Genomic DNA, 24306 nt, shown 5'->3' with positions numbered 1-24306 from the left:
ATACTCGACCCTTCAAGACCAAGTTGAGAGCCTATCATCGTGAACACATGCATGAGAACCCCGCCATCCATGTTGATCAGTCATCATTATAATGTAGGTAAGTCAGGCTGTTCTCCGCCCTGCTCACCGTCACCGTAAACATTCTTTATTCTGTAATCCGTCACCCAAATCAGCTGGATCTCGGCAACTCCGTGCTGGGGATGCGCTGATCCCCGACCTGCTCATCTGTGACCCATTTTCGACTTTTTACAATCGTAGACATCTTTTGACCACTCGCACACAGACCGCGGCGCCCCAATCCCAAAATGCTGAACCCCTCATCCATCATATCATGGCGGACGCTCGCTCTGATCTTCGCGCTGCTCAACCTCAAAGCCCTGCCCCTATCATGGCATTTTCGATTATTCTATCGCATGTTCACAAATTGGTCGTCGCGGGCACGTGTGGCAGCGCGTCTCAAGGACCATGAACGTGCCTCATCCGCCTCATCCACCACCCCCTCGTCCATCAACAACACCCACCCCGTCTTCCAACCAGTCTCAATTTTCTCGAGATCTCCTTTGCTCGAAACAGACTACAACTTGCACAAGAGTAACAGCACCTATTTCGCCGACCTCGACGAAAGCAGGACTGCGCTCGTGACCAAACTCTTGGTAGCCGGGTTCAAGCAAGGTGCAGAGAATTTACAAAAAGAAGGACACAAGGGTCGCCTGAGCATCATCCTCGGGAGTGTACATACTTCCTTCCACCACGAAGTCAAGCCCTACGAGCGGTACGAAGTCCGGTCGCGTGTCCTAGGTTGGGATAAGAAATGGCTAGTCATCGCCTCCTTCTTCATTCGCCCTGCTACCAAGGGCAAGGATGAAGTCCTACTGGCTTCTGCATTGAGTAAATACGTCGTTAAGAAAGGCAGATTCACGGTGTCGCCCACGCGTTGTCTGGCCGCAGCTGGCTGGCTGCCACCAGCTCCGGAGAACAGCAATTCAAGCCCACCCCAAGCGGCTTCAAGTTCTTCTGGCACACCACTTCCATCCAGCATCGCAGAACTGTTACACCTCGAAGGAACATCCGATACCGCGACTCCAGATGGCATTGCAGCACCAATCCCCGAGTCCGTCGCCGAAGTAACCGCAGCTGTCGTGGAGAAGCTCGAGAGCGCAGCAGAAGCAGCGTCTTCAGCATCTGCCCAACCCGCTCTCACAGAGCCTTTGCTACCCCTGACGAAACTCGACAAATCTGGCGCCTGGGACTGGCACCGGATCGAAATGGAGAGGCTTCGTGGCTTGCAAATTGCTGCCAACTGGCTGGATCTGGACAAGGACCTAAAGGAAGAATTTAAACGTGGCTAGTCACCCGCAAGAATTCGTGCTGAAATCAAGGCAAAATTACTGTCCGGCTGAACACAATGTTCTGTTTATGTCTGAGCCCTGTATTAATATCGCCTGCGTTACATCACATTTACCAGAAGCGCAAAGCTTACATCTATTGTGTTATGCAAGGGCACCACTCCACCAGCAACGAACACAGCATTAGTGATAGAGCGAGAGTTCACAATTCTTGATTAGACTTGGCCTTTCAAGGTATGGCTTCCACCTTGTGGAAATATGTATTATATGTGCTCATTTATCCAGCACAAGGAAGGCACTACGTTAGACCATTCGCCTCACATTCTTAGAGAGGATTCATGACAAGTATACCCCAATTCGTTGGAGATTCAGCACAGCATCAAGGTATCACCTCCACACTTGAATTACAGCCCCACTCCCTGCTCCCTCATGTGAAACCCCTTGGTCCTAGGGAAACTCTTCCAATATTCTGAATGGATTTCGGAACTGAAGCTACCTCTTGTTCACAACAATAGCCTTGAATTTCATGGGTTTCGATCCCTCTGGATACGAGTACGTCGCAACGACGAATAGGAGGCTTCTACGCCATGTTTGCGAAGATGCCGAGGTCCAAAGGCTACGAGAAGAAATGCTTCACGACCAACCCCACGAGGAGCCCAAATCACCATCACATCTACTCGACCTACAACTAACTATCTTCCTCATTCAAAAAGAGCAGCAAACCAATGTCGACATTCAACATTATTACGCATGAAATCCCATGCCAGCATATTCGGGAGTATCCACGTGCGTTGGCCAATGGGCAAGACGACATCCTCTACCTCAAGGTCAAACAATACATCCCACTCGAGAATCCTAACCCCCAACCGGGAGATGTGACCATCATCGGTGCTCATGCTAATGCCATTCCAAAAGAGCTGTACGAGCCACTTTGGGCAGATCTCCTGGACGAGGCAAAGCATCATGGCTTTGGCGTCCGAGCGATCTGGATAGCAGATCTTGCGCACCAAGGAGAGAGCGGGCGGCTCAACCAGCATTCCTTAGGCAATGATCCTTCCTGGTCAGATCACGCACGAGACCTCCTTCATCTCATCAATCTCAAACGAGAAGACATGCCTCGCCCGATTGTCGGTATCGGACACAGCGTTGGCGGAGCACAGCTTGTCGATCTTGCATACATCCACCCCAGACTTTTGACAACCGTTGTTCTACTTGACCCGGTCATTCAGATTCGTTCATCCGAAGTAACACCGGAGAAAAAGAGCAATCCAGCAAGGGCTTCTACCTTCCGAAGAAATGTATGGCCCAGTCGTCAGGAGGCTGAAGTATCCTTTCGAAAAAGTCCATTCTACCAGGCATGGGATCCTCGAGTCATGCCTCTTTGGCTTGAGTATGGTCTTTCACAAATCACCGATTGCGACACCAATGAGTCTCATCCGTCAAGCATGGTCAGCGGAAAGGTGACACTTACAACACCTCCTGCCCAGGAAGCATTCCTGTTTCTACGGCCGAATTACTCCGGCTTCGGACACGACGGGAAACGAATTGACCGCACGACTCACGCCGACGTCAATCCAGCATCACCGATCAACCACCCTTTCTATCGTTCAGAACCCGCTCGAATATTTCACGCTTTGCCCACCCTTCGACCCAGTGCGCTATACATCTTCGCCGAGCACAGTTACGTCTCTGGTGTAGGTAAGACATTCAACGACTCGAAGGTCTCCACGACAGGGACAGGAGTGGGAGGCAGTGGAGGCATTCAAGAAGGGCGTGTCAAAAGTGTCATGCTCGATGGTCTGGGCCATATGATTCCTCTGGAGTCACCACAGCGAACAGCACGAGAGGCGGCCCTTTGGATTGGCGCTGAGATCAAGAAGTGGAGGGCCGATGAGGCGGAACATGCGAGATTGTGGAAGAGCAAATCGCTCACGGAGAAACAGACTATCGATGAACGGTGGAAGCGAGCAATTGGTGGCCCGCCTCGCGAGAGAAAATCGAGCGGAAAGGGGGGCCGCGAGAAACTGTGAAGAAAAGTAAGTGCAACCTTCACTCGACCGATCGTGAAGTCTGCGAGCACTGCAAGCCCCGTCCTTTGGCTGGAGTATTCGCCCTGCGCAGCAACGGCCTCTCTGCCGGCTAAAAGTCAGATGTAAGATTCGAACATAGACCCTTGAGTCTTGCTATCAGTATGACCAAAGCGTTCGAGAGCAACGCCAAATCTTGAAAAATGAGGAAGGAAAAAATATGAATGAAAGAGAAAGTCCTCCATCAATTGTCAAAGGTTTAAACTTCTACAAATGGCGTCTCCTGAAATTCGTTCTCTAAGTCGATTTCACTATCACCTAATCTAAAATAGACTCCACTAGACGAAGGCGCTAAGTAGAGGTTAGGAGTGTACTTGCGGATCCAGTAGAATGAGGTTGATGAAGGTGCTGAAGGGGGAAAGACCCTTGGAATGATAGCGAGCGGAGGTCCGTAGAGAGAAGGCCAGGACGCTTGCGAAGGTTGGCTACTTGGATCGCACTCGCCCGTTCAAGCGCTTTAGCCTCCTGGAGCGCATTGGCTTGTTTTATCGCGCGCTCATAAACGTCCACGTACTTCTTCGCCATGATGGAGGAGGTAAACCTCTCTTCGAACCGTTGTCTGATACGTGTTCGGTCAAGCCTTTTGATCTGTCGTAGAGCATCTATAGCCTCTTCCTCGGTGTCAACAACAAATCCTGTCACACCGTGGTCAACGATTTCAGAAACCGATCCCACTCTGAAGGCTACGACTGGACAACCGCATGCCATTGCTTCGATCATGACAAGTCCAAAGGGCTCCAGCCAACAAATGGGAAAGACAAGGGCGATAGCGGCGCTCAGGAATGGACTTTTCTCTGCTTCCGAGATCTCGCCGATGAAATCCACCTCGGATGTGGCAAAGAGAGGTTTCACCTCCTTCTCATAGAAGGCTTGATTGATATTGTCAAGTTTGGCTGCAACTTTGAGTTTAAGGCCTACCCCTTGCGAAATCCTGACTGCAGACGTGATACCCTTTTCGGGAGCAATGCGCCCCAGGAATGCGAGATAGGTAGGAGCGACTCTCATCGGAGTCAACATGTTTGCAGGAAGACCATGGTGGATTGTTGCCAACCAGTTTGCGTCTGGGACGGTGCTTCTATGCGATTCTGATAGAGCAGTCAGTCCAATGTCGAGCCTAGCCAGTGACTTGAAAATCACGGGCTTGTTGTCATTGTGTACGGCGTTGTGATCGGTCCACACGATCGGAATAGTCTTGATAGATTCAAGAACTGCGGGATGATAAGCATGGGTGTTATGGTGAATATGGACGATATCATGAGGAGTCTTTCCCGACATGACTAGCTTCAGCTGTGCTGTATATGGATCCCTGGTTTCCTCGGCGTCATCTCCTATCCCGTGTTCTCGAAATGTCCCATTCCAGCACTCAATCAATTGACCGGAGGTCTTGCTTCCACGTGCGGCGTACAAGGTAACTGTATGGCCAAGGCGGACTAGTTCTTCGGCAATGAAGTGGACGACTCTTTCTGTTCCTCCATATTGGCATGGTGGGACGCATTCAAAAAGAGGTGCCACAATAGCGATGCGCATGGCAGCTTTGATGTTTCTGGGAAACGAAGCACTCTTTCTAGTTGAGTATAGGTGATAAAGATAGAGAGTTTCTTAAATAACGAGATGGTGATGCAGAGATATAGCCCATTAGATGTATCCTTTGAGGATGAAGTTCCTCCTTAGATGATGAAGAACGATTAAGCGAACCTGGACGTATCGCGAAGAAGTGGAAGACATGATCTGTGGTGCCTTCCCTCGGAATTCGCAACCCTTGACCATGAGATCCCTCGGAAAACTATCAAAGCCAGCTTGATAGCCGCACTCGGAGGCACTTAAAGAGGCCCGAGGAGTCCACAGTAATCCAGAGCGATATCACGCTGATGTCTGACGCAAAGCGCAGCATGGCCTGTCAAGGGAGAGATTAGCATTCATACAGGTCAATGACCGAACAATCAGATTAACTCACGAGTCTGACAAGCTGATACGATTTCTCTCATCGGGATTCCGAACCACCAGTCTGATCTGCCCAACAGCTGGCCCACGGGCTGCTAATTTGCCAGAAGTATCATTTCGTGTTGTTATTGAGGCCGGTCCAAAATTGCCCCCTATTTACCGCATTGCTCGCTGACAATAGCCCCAACCAGCTTTAGAGGTAGTTCGCTTCCATTGAATTCATCGCTCCCAGGAAGTATCATGTCCAAGAAGCCCAACTACGTAGGTAGCAAGAGACGTGGCTTCAAGGTGGCCACTTCTCGGCTTATTGTGCCGCCATCATCCAAAACATCACTCGGCCGAATGACCCGAGTGAACCATCAAATGTAAACTCCTGTAATCGTCGGAGGATTTGGACTTAGACATTGCTTGCCATCACGACCCATGTCTTCGTTTTTAAAGGTTCGTACAAGGACTCTGTATGGTTGTCCTAGAATTACTGCGGAGAGAAACCCAAGAAGTTTTACTTAGCGTCTTTAATATTTCTGACGATGGATAGCTCAAATCTCCAATGCTTGGAAACGATACAAACCTTTCGAATTGTGACTAATCCATACTGCATACGTAAATCTCGATCGCCTGGCGCTGCTATAGAGACCCAACTTATCCTAGTATTCACGTTTGACATTATGGCGTAATGCAAGAGGGACAGGGATAGATATGCGAGATCGTAATCATTCGGAAGCACCAATCCCGAACAATTCAGCGCGTTACGAGAGTACGAAACCTTAACAACAGCTATATCAAAATACGTAAACGGCAGTCGAAGACAATCTGAAAATGGAGTCCCTCCGACGGCAATTCGATCCGCGGGTCTATGCGCAATTATAGAAGACGTAGGAAAACAATCGAGGTACAACTCGTTCAGCATGAAAAAGAACTTGAACGTCATCATCTTTTCATTGCAGGTATTCTTGGTCTCAACTTCCGTTGACCATGATTAAAGATAGCAGTTTCAGGTCAAAGAATCCCTCTTCGAGCCTATTCCGCCGACTCTATCTACATATACTATTTCTATTTCTCAGATATCACTTCACCAAAAGGTACACTCAAGCCAGATGTTTAGGTTTTTGCACTTTGCATTGGCGATCTCGACGATCTTGGTCGCCATCGTCGGCATCCAGTTGCTGTTGCGAGAATTTGGACTGGCTAATGTGAGTCTTCACCTCGCGGCGGAAAACCCAGGCGCGCAAGATACTCAGCACACCGAGTCTCATGCGGATGATGTTCTATGCTCTTTCAACGATAGTGAAACGACAGTCAAACATGGGACAGACTGCTACGGGTTTGAAATGTTTAAGTGAGTATCATCTCCTGCCTGTTGACAACACTGCTGATTGTTGTAGTTGCACCAATGACAACCGAGTCCAACCTGCTTGCCGGAATGGCACCTGCATGCAAGAGACAGGCATGAAGGTGAATGCGACCACGCTTCACCTTAGTAGTCAACCTTACGAAAATTACTTCTATTCAGATTGTAATGTTGCCGCCCAGGTCTTGGTTACTACCCCTTTACCGGATAGTGATCATAAAGTCATCGGACCACGAGTCATTGTCACCTGGCCAGCAGGTAATAGTGGGGCTTGCATATTCTTTGAACCCGAGAATGCGAAAAATGGGACTCTTGCGATCAAATTCATCAATTCAACAATCGGGTCACCTCTTGCTCCTATTTACATTGCAAGAGAAGACCATCCCAGTGTGGGAGTCAAGGGAGTTCTTCATTTGAACTCAACAGCTGTTTTGTCGCTGTCGATTTTGGGGTCGGTTCGAGCTATTCGCGATTTCACCGAAGGGCCAAGTCTTCTTCATCCCATGCTTCAGGAAGGGATCCATGTCAAGGAGTTTGGGACCAACGGTGCTTCAATATCGAGGCTCTGGCTTGACAACGTCACTACAACAACTCTGACTTTGGAACCAAGGCAATCTGGGAACGTGCAGATCAAAGGTCAAAAAGCCATACTTCAAGCAGGAGAGTACCTTTTCTCGGCCCACTACAATTATCCCCAACTTCGTCAATTGAGCCTAGATGCCGTGTTGAAAGACAAGAGCCTAATTGATCAGCAACAGTACGAAACCAAAGCTTTATCTTTCCTGTCATACTCCGAGAAGGTCTTGGGAGGTGCATGGCGGTTTCTCACCTACTTTGGTCGAGATGACATGATTTCAACGCTGGTACTGCTACCTGTCCTGACCGAAAATGTTGTTGAGGCAGTCATCGGCTCTGTACTGGAGAGAATCAATCGCACCGACGGTAGTGCTTGTCATGAAGAGACCATCGGTGACTACGCCACGTTCATGAATCTACAGGAAGGCGTTGGCTCTACATCCTACCGATGTGACTACAGCATGGTTGACACGGACTACTTTGTTCCAATCTTGATGCAATCATATTTCGGAGAATATGGAGCGGGCTCAAAGCGCCTAGAAGGCTTGCTTTCCACACCCGCAGGTAAGGTTGACGAAAGTAACAAGGGTCTAACCTGGGGCGATCTACTTATTACTCTTGCAAGAAAAATAATGAACGAAACTGCTGACTTCGCCGCCCCTGGTGGCCAAACACGAGAAAACCTTATACATCTCAGAGAAGGCCATGAGACTGGTGTATGGCGCGATTCAACGTACGGTATTGGTGGAGGTCGCATTCCTTTCGACGTCAACGTTGCCTTAGCTCCCGCTGCTCTTCGTTCCATCTCTTCACTAGCAAGGGAGTTCAACACCAGTGTCTTTGGTGAGTATGCGCGAGACTGGGCCGTGCGTGCCAGCCAGTATGCTCAGGTGTGGGAGGATCATACATTGGAATTCTTTAAAGTAGTCCTTCCGGCAGTTACTGCTCGTGAGAGACTAGAAACTTTTGTTCAAACCAGTACTTTCTATAACGGACCGTCGCATGCCGACCTCATCGACTCGGACGTATCATATCACGCTCTAGCTCTGGAAGGGCACAATGGCCTCGACATCGTTCCGGTAATGAATACCGACGCATGTTGTCGTATTTTCTTTCTTAACGGGACGAACCAAGCACGACTGACCAGCTACCTCAACGGGACTGCGCTTTCTATATTACGACCATTTCCAGCAGGCTTAATGACGCCGGTAGGCATCGTTGTCGCCAACCCGGCTTTCTCAGAGAATGAAATTGTGAGGCAGAACTTCACCAACTCCGCTTACCATGGAGCAGTTGTCTGGAGTTGGCAACTAGTGGCGATGGTGATGGGACTAGAGAAGCAATTGGGTCGATGCTCTTTGGTTGACTCTCGCAGCCACCCAGACTTTTGCTACGATACAGTGGTCTACAACAACGTCAGGAATGCCTACAACGCTTTGTGGGATGTCCTCGAGGCGAGCAAGGACTTTCTGTCGGATGAAGTTTGGAGCTGGGTGTACAAAGACGGAAAGTTTAGACAAACACCGCTGGGGAGTATGGAACCTCCACCAGGGGTAGAGGGGGTTGCAGAAAGTGATATTATACAGTTGTGGAGTCTGACGAACCTAGCACTAAGGAGGAATAAACAGCTCAGGTAATGATGAAAACCCAGAAGATGCAAAGGGTCTCACTGAAAATGATCAAGTGGTTAGCAGCATTAGATTCGATGTTACGCAAAGACAACATCCTTGTTGACCCTCTGTCCGGCCCTCATAGGTTATCGTGAGCCTAGCGCAACATGCATGGCTCGTTATGATAGCTTTCCGTAAACACCGTAACAACTCGTAAAAGTGATGTATTGAATCTACAATTCAAACACTTCGTTAGACTGATGCAGAAACTCAGTAGGCCTAGTGGGTCCACGGGCAGCCTTTGGATAATTCCGGGAAGACGTCACAATGATAAAGTCCCGGTATTTGTTCCCGGTTCGGAGTTTCTAGACAATGTTAAGGTGCCTACTACCTGTCGTACTAGGTCATATCCATTGTAGGTCCTACTTACTCGTGTCGTGTTGGACATGCAATGATTGCTGTTGGCGGCTGAGTGGATAGATCCATAGGCAAAAGAGAACGTTGGCCACGAGAAAGGCCGACGATGTCTTCAAATATAGGCTTGAATATCTGGTTTGTCCGTGCCCCTAGACTTGCCTATAATTGAGTCACCATCGCAACCAAATGGTATTTACTAAAGGAAGGCATAGGCAGGAACATTCGCCGGATTCAGTGTTAATTTGCTCTTCTTCCCTCTTGACACATTAAAAACACGACTACAATCACCCCTATATCAGCAGACGTACAAAAGCTCGACGGCCATCGCTAACCGTGCTCTCTACCGCGGTCTGTATCAGGGCATCAGCGCGGTAATTCTCGTCGCTATACCCTCTTCCGGCGTCTTCTTCACAACTTATGAAGGCCTCAAATATGCTCTCGGCTCCTCCTGGATTCCTCAACCCGCAGTACACTCAATCAGCAGCTCTATAGCCCAACTTTTGAATTGTGCTGTCGTGGCACCAGCCGAAGTACTCAAACAGAACGCGCAGGTCCTTATGCAAGATAACCGGCGGAAAAAGAAAACTTCTCCGACAATGGAAGTGATGAGACTGCTAAGAAAGCATCCTGCAAAGCTATGGAGAGGATACACTGCGCTTGTCGTACGAGATCTCCCATTCACAGCACTTCAATTCCCGGCGTTCGAATACCTCAAGAGAATCTTGATTAACTGGCGTTCGACACAGAAAGATGGTGAATCTTTTAAAGAGGTCTTTGAGCATGCAAAGATTTCGGCAGCGAGTGCCAGCATCGCAGGTAGTGCTGCCGCGTGGATTACGACTCCGTTTGACGTGGTCAAGACGAGAGTGATGCTTGAGGTTGGTGCAAAGCACCAAAATGAGCATCCTGTAGGAGTTTTGGCGCCTACCCAAGGCAGAGATGCTGCCCGCAGAAGCGGGCTTCAAATCTTTGTGGAGGTCTTTCAGAATGAAGGCATGAGAGGGCTGTTCCGAGGTGGGGGGATACGTACTATGTGGACGTTTATTGGAAATGGCCTGTATATGGGTTCCTATGAAGGCGCTAGATTCTACTTAGAACATCGACGAAAGGCCACCGAGGAGGACTAGCTTAGATCTAAGCCACAGGGAGCATCAGATCGCTTTCCCACAGTCTTGGTTCTTTCCAGCGTCTGATTCCTATCGTTCTAACATTGCGGAAAATTTCTTATATACGAATTGAGCGATAAGCAAGTCTGACTAATTAGGTAATTCTAAATACCATCTAGGGGTACACATCGGTAACATCGAATACAAGAGTCACTGATATGTCGTTGGGATACAGGCCGATTTCATATGGATAAAGACGTTAGAGGACGATGGAGCGTATGTAACAGTTTCATAAAATTCACGTTGATTTCTACCGGACCTATTCAATGAGGATGCTATTCACGTGCTGGGATATGGCTGTCACCTCCCGAATCGAGTCATTTTCGTAAGGTTTGTACAGCAACCCATGAGGTTGGTCCGGCCTGCTTCGCGAACGGAGCCTTGGGAGGGGTGACATTATGAGTCAATATCGAGATATGCTCACTAGCTTCTTGAGCCACTTCTGTAAAGCCTACACCGAATGGGATGTTGATAAAATCTCCAGGTTCGAGACTCACAATGCCACGCTGGCTAACAACCGTTCGCTTGCCGCTGACCTGGTACTGGATCTCTTCAGCCTGTCGATGTCGCTTGTATACAGTGTCAGCCGAGTCCCCACCACTCTGTTTCGTATACCCAATCCACACGTGTTTCGATTTATACAGCCACTCCGTCTTTCCTTCTGCACGCTCTGGCTGAAGGACTTGGATTCGTTTCGTCTTATCAATGGTGTCTGCATGTTGCAGAAGTAGCTTCTCGTCCACCAGACCCACCGCAATATCACACTCAGGTCCGCCTATACAAGCAGTCATGACTTCTGGGATCGCTTTGGCCTCCCACCCTTCAAATGGCGGGATGCGCAGTTCTCCAGTGAATTTCGCCTGTGCACATTCGTGTACGGGAGCAGGAACGTAAAAAAGAATGTGGATCTCTCCCCTGCCAAAATTGTCGTGTGCTACTCCCACGGGTATGCGCGAGAAATCTCCAGGGCGAAGCTCTACGGTGCCGTACTCCGTCATCAGCGTCCGAGGCCCAGAGACTTGGAATGATAGCTCATCGGCATCTGCGTTGCGGTGATAGAATGGTTGACGCCCGTTCATCTGTTGCCACTCAACGCGGAGATGATCGCTCTCGTAGACACTCCTAGGACGCGAAAATGGCTGCGGAATGAATTCGGTCGGAAAGTGAATTACTCCGAGGGCCTCATGCTCGCGCTTCTTGAAGTTCTTCATGTCCGGGTTGGTCAGGAGTAATTCCTCATTGCGCTGGATTTTGAGGACTGTGTCATCGAGAGGATGGGCGTCCAGAAACTCGGTGACAATGGACATGTTGACAACGATGGAGGAGTTATGATAGTGAAGTCGAGTGATTGGAACGTTGAAGGGCACCGTAATTTGTAAGTACGCAACTGATTGAGCTTATCGTTTCAGAAGGACAGTGTCCTTAATGATCTTCTATCAGCCTTGAAAGCCGTTCTGGTACTAAATATATGCTTGTAGAACGCGTACGTTCAAGAAGAGTCTAGATGACGCTCGGCAAATGGCGGGGCGGGACTGTCAGGAGGACGGATCCAAAATGGCCCGGTCCGAGTCTGGTGACCGGCGGGGCAACATCGGGTCCACGATAGACTCAGGGAAAGCCTCAGGAGGTCCAAGGTTATAGAGACATATTTCAAAATTGTTAAGACTTGAAGATATAAATAAATCTGCTAGCATGTCTTGAAGCAACAGATGTCAAACTCACAATGTCGTCATCTCCTGAACATGGCCTTCTCACCATCGACAACAAGGGTCAACCACGTTTGTCTCGGTCGTACACTCTTAACTTCATCGGCGACTGGGGCCAGGCGAACTTCCACAGAATATGCGGATGGCTCACCCAAGAGTTCTGCGACAGAAGTGGGGCCCAGAGCAGAGTGGCTATATGGAGCATCCGAGGTGGTGGCATTGAGGCTTTGCCACTGGTCCATGAAGGAGAAGCTCAGTTAGCCATCGTAACGCCAGCAGCCTTCATGAACAAGGCTCTCAAAGGGGAAGAAGTATTCCAATCGCCCATGCCAAATCTACGAGCATTGGCAGTCCTGCCTCAGAACGATAAGCTTGTTCTTGCCATCAATCCTAAGTTTCACATTAGCACCTTTGAGCAGCTACGTGCTACGAAACCGGCATTGCGAATTGCAGCTTCGATTGATGACGGCACGAACTTCATAGGATACGTAAGCCGCAAGTATATGGAGGCACACGGTATCTCCGAAGGTGAATTGAAATCTTGGGGTGGTCGGTATGTCACTTTTCACCGGCCAGATGGCTGCTTGAGATTGATGGAAGACGGAGAGGTAGATGCAGTCATTCAAGAAGCTATTATGACTCCCCAATGGTCAAGGATTGTCGAAGGCAACAAGGCTCAGCCTTTACCTGCGGAACCAACAGCCTTAGAAAAGCTTGAGAGGGGGTTGGGACTGGGGATGAACTCACTCCCTAAAGGCTTCTGGAGCAACCTTGGGAAAGATCTTCCTACGTTAGACTTCTCGGATTTTGTGATCGTAGTCCGCGATGACTTACCAGACGAGGTGGCGTATCTGCTCACCTGGTGCTTGGTGGAAACTCGCGCACGGATCGAAGCACAGTACAAACATCTCCCTCCCGAGAAGAGTCCTCTGAGCTACCCGTTGGATCCGAGGAAGATGGCGAAGACTTCTCTGCCACTACATCCTGGATCGCGCCAGTATTATGTAGAACATGAACTAATTTAGAATATCCTGGCTCTGGAAGAAAAGCAAATGCGTTATATGGAACCCAACAAAAGCCAGTTGAACTCTTTCCCCACGTCGCTTGAGATTCTAGTCCTTCATTGAACAATTTTGGGCTATCAAAGTCACTACTTCAGACATTGGAGCATTACTGCAGTTGGGTACTATAACGGTGGTCATGCAAGTAAACGCATTATAGGCTATTTGGAAGACACTTCGCTAAAATTAAATCATGGAGCTCAGGAGCTGCATTTTTCTTCTGGACTAACAGCACACTAGTTCCCAATCCTAGGAGATGGTTATTCCAGACCATCTCGGCTGATAGGTAGATTATTTGAACATTGTACAACGTATCAGCGTATGGAAGTAACAAGCTAGAGGTTCACGCTTCCAAAATAGCTTCGTGTACAATATCTCCTTGGGAGCTCCCTTGTCTAGCGAAATAGTCGACTACGCTGCTCACTCATGCATATCCTTAGCCTTTGTCTCAATCACTGGTGCGTCGATGCTAAAAGTGAATTCGTCTTGGCGGTCCTGTAAAAACAGTGATGCTGCTTATTGTTAGTTAAGCACAGATTCATGAGAGGATGTCAGTCTCACCGAGTAGAGCCACAGAGGCAGCAGCGAGTGATGTAATGTAAACATTGCGGAAGCCCACATTGAAAGCTTCTTTCAATGCAATGACAGAAGCTCGGATGATTTCCGGTGTAACTCCAGGGGTGCTCTGAACGGCTGCATAATCTTCGTGTGCCAGGCTCTCTATCAAATGAGGCAAGCTTGCTCGAGGTAACCCGTGGGACAATGCAGCTTGGCTGATTTTCGATCCAAGATTGTCGCTCAAAGCTGCATTAAAGACAGCATTGTAGATCGCGAGACCAACTGTTCCACCTGCCGCGCGGATGGCAAGCATCAATGATGTACCTGTTGCGATAAGCTCTGGCGGTATTGATAACTGGGCAACAACGACCAAAGCATTGAGCGACACTCCCAACCCAATGCCTAAAAAGACACCATAGCCCCAAACTTCAGTTCCTGAAGCCAGCCTAACGGAGATCATCAGGCCGAAAAACAGTACAAAAGCCGCAAAGGCAAGGATCACCGGAACCTTCAACGTTGCTGTTCGAGAACAATACCATCCTGCAATCGAGGTCGCTATCATGTAGCTAATCCAAGTAATACTGTAAGTTGCCCCACTAAGGAGAAGATCTCTGTCGAAAAGCAAGCCAACCTGAAAACCAAAATAGTTGTTGGCGGCAAAAAAGGAGACACCCTCTGCGAAAAGGCAGACTAGAGCAATAGGAAAGTTTCGTGAGCCACGAAACAACCCACGATTCACTATACCGTCTTTCTTGAACGAGATATAATATGTTACCAGGACGACCAAACCTATTATGCCGATGATGAATGGCACGAGGATATGAGCATTTCCCCAACCGTACGGATTCTGCGACCAACCCAGACCGAGGCAGATCCCAAGCATTGAAGTAATCAAAAGAAAGACGCCAGGCAAATCGAAACGTCGAACTTTCTCTCTTAGCGTAAGATGTTGTAGTTCTCTGGCAGGAGGGTTGTAGAGCAAGGTGAGGATGCAGCCAACTGCGAAAAATATGCCTGCGGTAAGATACCAGTAGCTTCGAAACCCTTCAGGAGAAGTTCTGCACAAAGCCCCTCCACCATAGAGACCAATGAGGGCCCCAAAACCAGACGCTACATGGATTCCAGCTTGAGCCCATGGTCTGTATCTCCGTGGCAATATTTCAGAAACAATTGCATGGGTCAATCCCTGTGCTGATTGATTGAATCCCGCAATTGCCTGCCCTGCTATAGCGACACCAATGGTGTTTGCTCGGGAGACTATCAAACAGCCGATAGTCCCTGCGAACATGGCGGCGACAATGAACCACTTGCGACCCCAAAGATCAGCCGCTTGAGCAACTGGTGGGCCAAGCAGTATTGGGTGTAGGGTGACCACGATAGTGAGCCATGCTATCTTGTCGCTGCCGCCAATGCTTGCAACAATCGAACGAGACAACAGACCAGATCCGACAATGTGAACGATTATGGCAAGATATGCTGTGGTTACTGCCTTGATAGAGATCCAGTGTTAGTTCTTGGCTATAGCAATTGGTAACATTTGTGGTAACACTTCATACGTACAGCTGTGATTATGATGAGCCTAAGTGGAACATGACGATCGTCAAGTTCTTCAGAGGCTGTGGCTACTGTTGTGGTCTTTGGATCCACAGTCTCAACACAGTCAGCCGCCTTCTCGTCGATTGCCATTGTGAATTTCTTTTAGGGTCGAAGAGGATCAAGACTGAAGGAGTCTCCGGGCTACAATGTTCCCGTTTTCCAGCTAAAGAGATTTGGGTGCTTGGACGGCGATATATATGGTTTACTCATCGTCCTATCTCCCATGTAGCTCCCCACCGCGCAGCCCTAAAGTACCCCAGAATCGGGCGGTACCAAGCCCAGCCAATTGAATAGTTCCAAATGTCCTCTACGGGTACACATCGGGAACAGTGAGTACCAAGAATCACTGATTTGTCGTTGGGGATGGGGGTCGGGCATATATGAACCAAGATGCTGATGGACGGAGCGGAGCGTATTCGTGAATTTACAAATCTACGGATCATGATCCGATAGGACGATGAAGCGGGGGTAACTCAAAGCTACCCCAGACTGTTTCCCCAGAGGTCCTAACTTCTCGACTTCCTTCATTCCTGGGAGCTTCTCTTCCGTGGTGCGAAAGGTAGACACGTAAATGCCCACCACGTGCATCAACATCGGTGGCCGCAGATATCGCCATTCATAGGTCAGTCAAGTCCCGGGACCAGCTTCGTCCACGTCCTGTCAGTTCGGGATGCCCCGACGCACGAAATAACCGAACACGCAGCTGACTCTGCCAAACCATTGTCTAGCTACATCACGACCGAGTACATAGACTGGTTAGTATTCTTTCTTTTGTAGTCCTCCGATAATACCCCTCGCGACCCGATTGCTTTCAATTGATTGAGGCGTTGTGTACAAGCGCAATGGCTCGTTGAGGTAAGCGTTGGTTGCTGGCAAGCCCACTGTTGACTCATCCACCGACATATCAAAGTATACGATGGTCGGATGATGATCCTTTTGATTCCGATGGATTTGTGAGATCACTGATCAGAATCAAATGACAGGAAGTGATGGCTCTTCGTTCCGATTGTTACGCGCCTACGATATTATGACTCTATTCTAGCTCATGGCTAACTATAGTGAAGGACTAATATCGATTGACTGTGTCTCAGGCTTGCAATCCTGCAATTCCTCTGAGACGAAATCTCCAACAGTCCTAACGATGGCATCACAAACCGCTCGCACCATGCAAGCTCTCCGCATGCAACGTGGAGCATCACAGGAGAACCTTGAGACTGTGCCCATCCCAGTTGTGGGTCCACTCGATGTTCTCGTCAAGGTTAAAGCGGCCGGCTTGGCCCCAGGAGTCTTGAGCCTGGGAAGAGCGGGTCTGCTTCAGATGTTGCCTGCCACACTTGGTCACGAAATTGCTGGAGTGGTTGAGGCTGTAGGGGCGGAGGTTAAAACTGTCCAGCTAGGCAGTCGCGTGCGCATTCACAGCAATGTGAGCTGCCGTTGTTGCGAGTTCTGTCTCACAGATAGGGATCAGATGTGCTCCGAGGCGGGTTTGATGGGATTTCAGGGATTTACAAAGAAAAAAGGAACCCTGTTCGAGAGGTATCGAGATGGCGGCCTTGCTGAATTTATTCGTGCGCCATTTTGGCTTGTTGATGAATTACCCGAAAATGTCAGCTTTGAGGTTGGTGCCAAACTACATGAAGTGGCCACTGCTTTGTGCACGTTGAAAAAAGCAAATCTGAAGCTAGGGTCGACCATTATTGTCACAGCTGCTACTGGAGCGGTCGGAACATGCTTGCTGAAGCTCGCAGAGTTCTTTGGAATCTCTCGCATTATTATCATCGGACGTTCTACGGAAAGGCTTGAGGCTGTGAAAAAGCTTACGAGCGTCAAAGTCGATATAGTTGCCTTGGACACGCTCTCTCAGAACTGGCGCGGTGAAAGAGGACTTGCGCGCGAAATTGCAAGGGTGGTACCTGAAGGAGCAAACGCATTTATTGACCTCACGCCAGAAGGCACGGAACTGTGGCAGGCGCTTTCTGGTCTCGGGACGAATGGTACCCTGGTCCATCTGGGAGCAAATAGCTCAGTGCTACCTTTGCCAATGGTCGCGATTATGACTAATTGCTGGACAATAGTGGGGACTCGCAATCATTCACGAAATGATGCTCTAACGGTAATCTCGTGGCTCAGAACGGGCAGACTCAACATGAACGATCTCATTACGCACAAGTGGGCTTTTGCTGAGGTGGAAACAGCAATCCAAAAGATTAGAGATCGTTCATTTCCGATATGGATGTGCGTAATTACTTTTTAGAAAACTGAAAATTCTCACCATTAACTGTTGTACTTGAGGCCGATGTAGTAATAGTAGTATTGTTCTTCTCAGCACGCTATCCAGGGATCTGCGATTATCAGAGGTTGGCACCCGGGTGTTCTCGATACCCCAAGGTCATACTCAACAAGCACCCGAATCGCATGGTCGAAACCCAACCCAGGGTTCACCGTTCTGCTCGTCATTCGTATTGTGTTCCACCAACAGCAGAAGATAATCATTGTGTGGATGGCTTACACAGCGAGATCTTGAAGCGTGTACGGGAACTCGCAGACTTATCGTGATGAGAAGAAATCACATCCACAAGGACTAAGATCACTCAGTGGTAGAATATTCTCCAAGTAGATGGCAGAAAGTCACCGTTAGTGAGATTACAGGAATGTCGAATTATCGCATTTCTCCTTTCAAGTTCTAGCTTTTCAAATAAAGAGCCACAGATGGAATTTGTTGCCTTAGCAACGCATCGTCACGCAAGGCTGACAACCCCTGACTCGACTCGACTCACGTAGACATTCGCGGCTGCGTCTGAAGCCAGACCACATCTGAACCCAAGCCAGAATTTCACTCACTCTCTTCGGAACTCTCTAACCACTGGAGTGACGTCTCAGTGGACTTGTGAGGTTTGAAGTTATCCTTGTAACCAGAAGGCTGGAAATGCGCATCACTGCCAAACAACAAGGGGGTCCGACCTTGTGGCTTCCATTCGGCATGTTCCTGTATCGGAGCAGCTGTAGAACTCAAAGGCATGCGCATTGAGATGTCACTCACAAAAGGATACTGCTGAGGTACTTGTGTCGATTGGTTCATCGTCTTGTGTGTTGACAGGTTTGATGAAGGGCGGGGAGGGGCGAGCGTGTAATCAAAATGAGATGGAGCAAGGAAGGGTAGAGCCTTTACTTCAGAATTGTCATGCCCGTCGAGCATCAGCTCACTGGGAGAAATGGACCGGGTGAACCTGGGAGGTGGTCGACGCTCTCGAGGCGACAGAATAAATGGTGAATTTTGCCTAAATGGAGATTTCTCGCGAGGGTCAGAAGTTGAAGCATCAGGACGAAGATGATCTTGATGTAGTGTGTGGACTTCGGCGGCCACTGATTTCTGCCTGAGAAGTTCGGAACTCTGTTGCATTATCTTCTCGGCGCCTGATGGTTGAAAGTGCACTTCCTCGTAGTGCATCATCAAGTCATGAAGAGTAGGTAACGTGGTTCCACAGCATGAGAAATCCTTCATAAATTCATCCTCGACCATTGGCACATCGGCGGTGAGTGTTGCCGTCAATGAAGCACCACCACTTTGACGGAGTTCTTTCGATATGTCTGTATTATAGACACTCGGTACAGCTGAGTTCCCACCTTCACTACTCCGGTCAGCTGCCATCGCTATCTCACTAAGCGCGGGCGATTGATCCTTAGGGAAATTCCCAGTAGCTCTACCGAGCAGATGTTGAAACCCGGGTATAAAATCCCAGGATTCCCCCTCAGACATCTCGTGTATCTCTTGACTTGATACCATAACTTCATCTACCAGTCCAGACATAGTACCTGGAGATCCAGCCGACTCCCTGACTTCACTCAAGATCGTCCCATCTTTTGCTGTCAGGGGCCGTCGTGTCTCTGTGTTCGTTGAGTCGCCGTTGCCACAGTCTGACGGATTTTCAGGGTTGTCACTACTTTCGTTCTCAGAGGGCAGGAGTCGGAAACACGTGTGGGACAATGCTTTGATGTGAGAAGCGATATGCTTTGCAAGTATTGCACGGGACTGTCCATTATTCTGATGGGTGTCGATGGAGGACAGCTGCGCGGGGACTGTCTCGCAGAGGGGACAGACAAATTGATCTCGAATAACCCTAGTTTTGCTCCGCTTCGTTCGTGCAATTGTCTGCGTGTTCGTTAGATTTCCATGGCAGTCTCGAATGTGCAGCTCAAAGTCTCCTTTCTCTTCTATAGGTTCTCGCTTCTCACGACACATTTGGCAGACCCACATGGTCGTGTGGATATGTTGACTCCATTCGGGGGTATGAGAAGTGTTCATATGCTCCAGCCACTCCTCAACACGGCTGAACAATCTCGGTAGCTCTCTGCAGTCTTCTGAGATACAGAAATATGGTTCAAGATCCCGGTTGATATGTTCTCTGAGAATTCGTCAGCGACCCCATCTTTACAAGGGTTGACTGCATACACCAACCTCCAGAACCTGCGGCCCAGCCCTCCTCCAGAGCCCAGCTTCAACGTCGGCAAAGGCTCCGCGCAATATGGGCATGGGTGAAATTTTGCATTTTTGGGAAACAATGGCAGATCTGGATGGTAGACTGTTTCACCAAGACTGACTGACCAAACGCTTGGTGTAGAAGTCACTGTCTTTGTAGCTTTAACGAGTCTACGGCGTAGCTGTTGAGAGTTGGGAATCGAGGCATCAGTCCGGGATAATGTGGCAGTAACAGCGAGTTCTGTAGCTATAGTGGGGGACGGCTGAATTTTTGGTGAATACGCGCGATGAACCAGACGTGAGAGTGGTTCACCCTGGTAAGCCAGTGGTCGTCTTATGAGTCGCTGCCTGTCAGCTAACTTTTTGTTGTGTCGGGGAAGATAAATCAGGCGTTTTCGGTAGAAGCACAAGACGGTTGCCACCTGCTTCAACAGGCTGGTTCGTGCAGCAGGAAAACGGTCTCGAGCCAGGCGAAAAAGGCTTACTTGAAGCTGAGCATCAATTTCAGACGCCTGAGTATTGTTATGAAGTTTGTCCTTCTGGCTTTCCAGTGATGAGCGTCGGATAGCAGTTGCAAGTCTATGTAGACGATCAAGAGCAGCTGAGACAGCATCAAGACCACAGAACAACCCCGCTGCTGGAATCATCTCCGGTTGACTGGCGGCAGTGGCTCCGTTCGTTGTTAGTTCGTCACAATCCTTGTGATTTAGAACTTCTAGAACTTATGAATTAGAAAAGCACAGGAGCAACATCATGCCGCAATAACAAACCACGTTGGATGTTTCTGTGGACCATGGATAGTAGCTTAGTCACCATCTGCTTTACGTCGTCCTGAAATTCCAATCGGTCGTCTAAAGATGCTCCGACAGAGGCGAAAACTCCAGTATAAGCGGCCCACAAGTTAAACCGACTCCGCAGAATGTCGACCTCATCTTTTTTGGTCGAACCTGAAGCATTCGAGTAGTCAAGGAAAGCTTGAGAGCATAGGCTCGCGGCTGTGAAGACGTTGAGCTCAGTCGTGGCTTCGGCCATGATTGCCAAGGACTGTTAACACATTATTGGCATCTCCACAGTTCAGGTCGATATACGAGAGCCGAATACATGATGGCAGATGAGGGAAGATAATCATCGACTGTGAGAGTTGTAGGTGGGATTGTTTGTCCATATCGACGCTTTCGTGTGGCTAAGAAGTCTGAGTTCTGACTGCAATCAATATCTGCTACGAAGTCAATGAGGCGGAGCAATACCGGCCGACCTATCATATGACCTCGCCTTACCTGCCACATTCATCCCAAGGCAGACATGATATCTCGGCCTCATGGCTTCCACAATTTCTTTTAATGGCCTGAAGAAGAGAGTAGGCATTTGTTCTTTCCAGTTCGGGTTACGATTGTCATTGAAATGATATTACATCCAAAACGCCTATTGATCCACCCTGAGATAGAATGATCGCATGGAGTTTCCTGATGATGCACCCGAGGAGTGGCGACTCCTAGGATGTGTTCATCCATTTTTTGCCTGTAAATTATTCTCGGTTGACAATGTTGATAGCAACGAATGGACAAGGGAGACTATACTCAATCTTCAGACCTTGTTTGACTTTGAAATATGGCTGGTACCTGATGCACTCCAAGAGGCTCTCATCTTACAGCGGACGAAGAATGTTTGCCCCGAAGGAATTGCTGCCTTAGTGAGCCTCCTCCAACTGTTTGAAGACAGCCTCGGTGATGGAATACTGAAACATCATCCAGGGCTTGAGAAGGTGAGAGATACAAATATATCACCACTGCTTCATTCCCAACTTGTGCTCACCTGAGTGTAGCAAAGACTTCCCAAGCTTAGGGCGCTCCAGCACAAGCTAAACCGAGGGCTTCTTAGCTCGAGCAGTGCCTTCGTTGATCATTGTCATGGAAATTCCAGCACTTTGCTCGCCCCGCCCACTCTAGAAAGACTCATCAATATAGTTACTGCTCTGGAAAACTTCAATCAGACCGTCAACCGTGTATCATCCAGTACAAAGGAGGATGATTCCGCCCCCGAAATTTCCCATTCATGGAAATTGGAAGAGATAATGGCGGTGCGGAAGTCAGGAAAAGTGCGCAATATCATGAACGCTGTACTCCACGGATTTGTCAAGGAGTTGAAGCACTGTGGCTTGCCGCATATCGCCATGGTTCATCTCAGTGATCCATGCAACCTGAAGATGCTTTTATCTTCGTGTACGAACCAGCGTGTTTGGCGTCAGGTCATGTGCCGATCCACTGATGATCAAGTGTGGGTAACCCTATTGTGTTCGGTGGTGGTCTTACTAATTCAAAGGACTTAGTCGTGCCCACGGTCCCGAGCTGGCGCTAAGTATGAGAGAACAAAGTGACTTGTGTGCAGCCATACGAGGACCCCCACACAAGCTGCTGCAGATCTCCTTTAATGACTCCATGATCTGGCATAACTCAAACGAGACCGTCCCCATTGTCAAAGATGCGGCGAGAATACCACTTCTTCAGCTTCTCGAAGGACGAACTTACACAAAATCCTCCTTTCCCACTGTACCTCATCTTTCAAAAAAGAAGAAGAAGGTGGTTGTGGTCATCCTCGCGAATTTTCTGATGATACTCCTGGGTAGCGGTTGGTTACAAAGACACTGGACTTCAGAAAATATATTCTTCGTGCCTGACCTCAAGCCTAGTGAGACAGATTTTCTCGAAATACCCTACATTCTATCTCTTTTGGGCAGCCCTGTGGAGGGAGACACGGCCATAGACATTGAGTCGAACTACTCTTATATCTACGCATTCGGTATATTGATTCTAGAGCTTGAACTAGATCAAAGCATTCCAATAACAGCGGAGGATGAAGACGGGGCCGATGAGGAGTATCCAGCGGTTTACATGGCTCTTGTCCGGGTGTTCCAACTTCGCAAAGAAGATCTGGACGACCCATATGTCCTACAAGTCATCAACTCGTGCCTTGATTTTGTGAACAAAGTGGACTCAATCAAACACCCTTCATTTAATAACGAGGTCAAGTTCGATGCGGCGGTGCTGCGATTTATTCTTGAGCCTCTGATTCAAAGACTCCAAGCTGCCCATCCAGAGGTATCGCTGAATCTGCTGGGTGCACCAATTAGCACTATTGCACATGCTTTGTCGTCGAGAGAAAGCCGAGTAGCTTCATCCAGGCCGTCTGGCCAGGACACAGCATCCGTCAACAATCATGTGATTGCCTTTCCTACCTCCATGGCAACGGATAGATCTCGCAAGAGACTTTCTTCTTCTCTCGTTTCTGCAGTCGATCCGACCCAGCCACGACACCGGCGGGACTTCAAAATTGCTATCATTTGCGCCTTACCGCTGGAGGCTGATGCGGTACTAGCAATGTTCGATAAGCGGTGGGATGAGCATTCAAACCCATTCGGTAAGGCACCGGGAGACCCTAATGCGTACTCGACCGGTCGAATAGGGCAGCACAATGTTGTTTTGGTCCACATGCCAGGGATTGGCAAAGAAAACGCCGCAAGCGCAGCAGCAAATTGCCGTTCCAGTTTTGGGGCCATCGAGCTCGCCGTTGTTGTTGGTATCTGTGGAGGCGTACCTTTCCTCCAAAATGGCGAAGAGGTCTTACTTGGAGATGTTGTGATCAGTGAGGGTATCATCTCTTACGACTTTGGACGACAATATCCCGACAAGTTTGTTAGGAAAAGGACCGTCCTGGACAGCTATGGTAGACCAAACCCAGAGATCCGGGCCTTTTTAGCACGATCAAAAACTTACCAGAATCGCAAGATTCTTCAACACAATATAGTGGAATCTCTCCGCAATCTTCCGAAAGAGCCTGGGAACACAAAAGCTTACCCCGGACGAGATTGGGATATGCTATTTCAGTCGACTTATCGTCACAAGCATCAAACTGGTTCGCATTGTGCAATGTGTGAGGCCTGCAGCCGCAAAAGTGACCCTGTCTGCGAAGCAACACTAAACTCTACATGTAAAGAGCTTGGTTGTGATAGCACCTGGCTGGTTCCTCGGCAACGACTGAGTCAAAGCACAGAAAATGACCAATCTACGCATCAGCCACTGGTCCATTTCGGCCTTTTCGCAACAGGTAATGTCGTCATGAAGTCTGGTGAAGATCGTGATGAGATCGCTGCGACAGAGAACGTGATCGCATTCGAAATGGAAGGATCCGGTGTATGGGAGACCTTCCCATGCATTATTATTAAAGGCGTTTGCGACTATGCAGACAGCCACAAGAGCAAGAGCTGGCAGGCTTTTGCTGCTGCAATAGCGGCAGCTTGCACCAAAGAGTTATTACAGAGTTGGGGATCAAGTAGCCTCGTGTCTTGACAGTCAGTGGAAATTTTGGTCTTTTGATGCCATTCTTTCATCTCTAGCTAGGGAGAACGCCGCATGGTCGT

General features: G+C 48.9%; 11 protein-coding genes across 11 annotated transcripts; 7 read left to right on the top strand and 4 right to left on the bottom strand.

The window, feature by feature from the left end:
* Positions 1–305: 305 nt before the first annotated feature.
* LTR84_008344 (uncharacterized protein) lies at positions 306–1349 on the top strand (the record flags this gene model as incomplete). Its single annotated transcript, XM_064851891.1, has 1 exon — positions 306–1349. The coding sequence occupies one exon, from the start codon at positions 306–308 to the stop codon at positions 1347–1349; it is 1044 nt and encodes a 347-aa protein (XP_064702132.1).
* Positions 1350–2071: 722 nt separating this feature from the next.
* Positions 2072–3376, top strand: LTR84_008343 (uncharacterized protein; the record flags this gene model as incomplete). Its single annotated transcript, XM_064851890.1, has 1 exon — positions 2072–3376. The coding sequence occupies one exon, from the start codon at positions 2072–2074 to the stop codon at positions 3374–3376; it is 1305 nt and encodes a 434-aa protein (XP_064702131.1).
* Positions 3377–3724: 348 nt separating this feature from the next.
* LTR84_008342 (uncharacterized protein) lies at positions 3725–4960 on the bottom strand (the record flags this gene model as incomplete). Its single annotated transcript, XM_064851889.1, has 1 exon — positions 3725–4960. One exon carries the CDS (start codon positions 4958–4960, stop codon positions 3725–3727), a length of 1236 nt encoding a protein of 411 aa, XP_064702130.1.
* A 1511-nt stretch (positions 4961–6471) lies between these two features.
* LTR84_008341 (uncharacterized protein) lies at positions 6472–8938 on the top strand (the record flags this gene model as incomplete). The annotated part of the gene is made up of 2 exons (XM_064851888.1): positions 6472–6713; positions 6760–8938. The coding sequence occupies 2 exons, from the start codon at positions 6472–6474 to the stop codon at positions 8936–8938; spliced, it is 2421 nt and encodes an 806-aa protein (XP_064702129.1).
* A 496-nt stretch (positions 8939–9434) lies between these two features.
* On the top strand, positions 9435–10455 carry LTR84_008340 (uncharacterized protein; the record flags this gene model as incomplete). The annotated part of the gene is made up of 2 exons (XM_064851887.1): positions 9435–9467; positions 9541–10455. The coding sequence occupies 2 exons, from the start codon at positions 9435–9437 to the stop codon at positions 10453–10455; spliced, it is 948 nt and encodes a 315-aa protein (XP_064702128.1).
* A 356-nt stretch (positions 10456–10811) lies between these two features.
* Positions 10812–11801, bottom strand: LTR84_008339 (uncharacterized protein; the record flags this gene model as incomplete). The annotated part of the gene is made up of 1 exon (XM_064851886.1): positions 10812–11801. The coding sequence occupies one exon, from the start codon at positions 11799–11801 to the stop codon at positions 10812–10814; it is 990 nt and encodes a 329-aa protein (XP_064702127.1).
* A 416-nt stretch (positions 11802–12217) lies between these two features.
* LTR84_008338 (uncharacterized protein) lies at positions 12218–13225 on the top strand (the record flags this gene model as incomplete). Its single annotated transcript, XM_064851885.1, has 1 exon — positions 12218–13225. One exon carries the CDS (start codon positions 12218–12220, stop codon positions 13223–13225), a length of 1008 nt encoding a protein of 335 aa, XP_064702126.1.
* Positions 13226–13681: 456 nt separating this feature from the next.
* On the bottom strand, positions 13682–15505 carry LTR84_008337 (uncharacterized protein; the record flags this gene model as incomplete). The annotated part of the gene is made up of 3 exons (XM_064851884.1): positions 13682–13773; positions 13823–15308; positions 15380–15505. 3 exons carry the CDS (start codon positions 15503–15505, stop codon positions 13682–13684), a joined length of 1704 nt encoding a protein of 567 aa, XP_064702125.1.
* Positions 15506–16556: 1051 nt separating this feature from the next.
* On the top strand, positions 16557–17669 carry LTR84_008336 (uncharacterized protein; the record flags this gene model as incomplete). Its single annotated transcript, XM_064851883.1, has 1 exon — positions 16557–17669. The coding sequence occupies one exon, from the start codon at positions 16557–16559 to the stop codon at positions 17667–17669; it is 1113 nt and encodes a 370-aa protein (XP_064702124.1).
* A 579-nt stretch (positions 17670–18248) lies between these two features.
* LTR84_008335 (uncharacterized protein) lies at positions 18249–20924 on the bottom strand (the record flags this gene model as incomplete). Its single annotated transcript, XM_064851882.1, has 3 exons — positions 18249–19818; positions 19872–20607; positions 20663–20924. The coding sequence occupies 3 exons, from the start codon at positions 20922–20924 to the stop codon at positions 18249–18251; spliced, it is 2568 nt and encodes an 855-aa protein (XP_064702123.1).
* A 421-nt stretch (positions 20925–21345) lies between these two features.
* On the top strand, positions 21346–24235 carry LTR84_008334 (uncharacterized protein; the record flags this gene model as incomplete). Its single annotated transcript, XM_064851881.1, has 3 exons — positions 21346–21654; positions 21715–22166; positions 22219–24235. 3 exons carry the CDS (start codon positions 21346–21348, stop codon positions 24233–24235), a joined length of 2778 nt encoding a protein of 925 aa, XP_064702122.1.
* Between the last annotated feature and the right edge of the window lie 71 nt (positions 24236–24306).

The sequence above is a fragment of the Exophiala bonariae genome (assembly GCF_035927105.1).
Source record: "Exophiala bonariae strain CCFEE 5792 chromosome Unknown scaffold_30, whole genome shotgun sequence".
In the NCBI taxonomy this organism is placed as follows: domain Eukaryota; kingdom Fungi; phylum Ascomycota; class Eurotiomycetes; order Chaetothyriales; family Herpotrichiellaceae; genus Exophiala; species Exophiala bonariae.
Note: the sequence above shows the minus strand (reverse complement) of the source record. Positions and strands in the feature narration are given on the sequence as shown.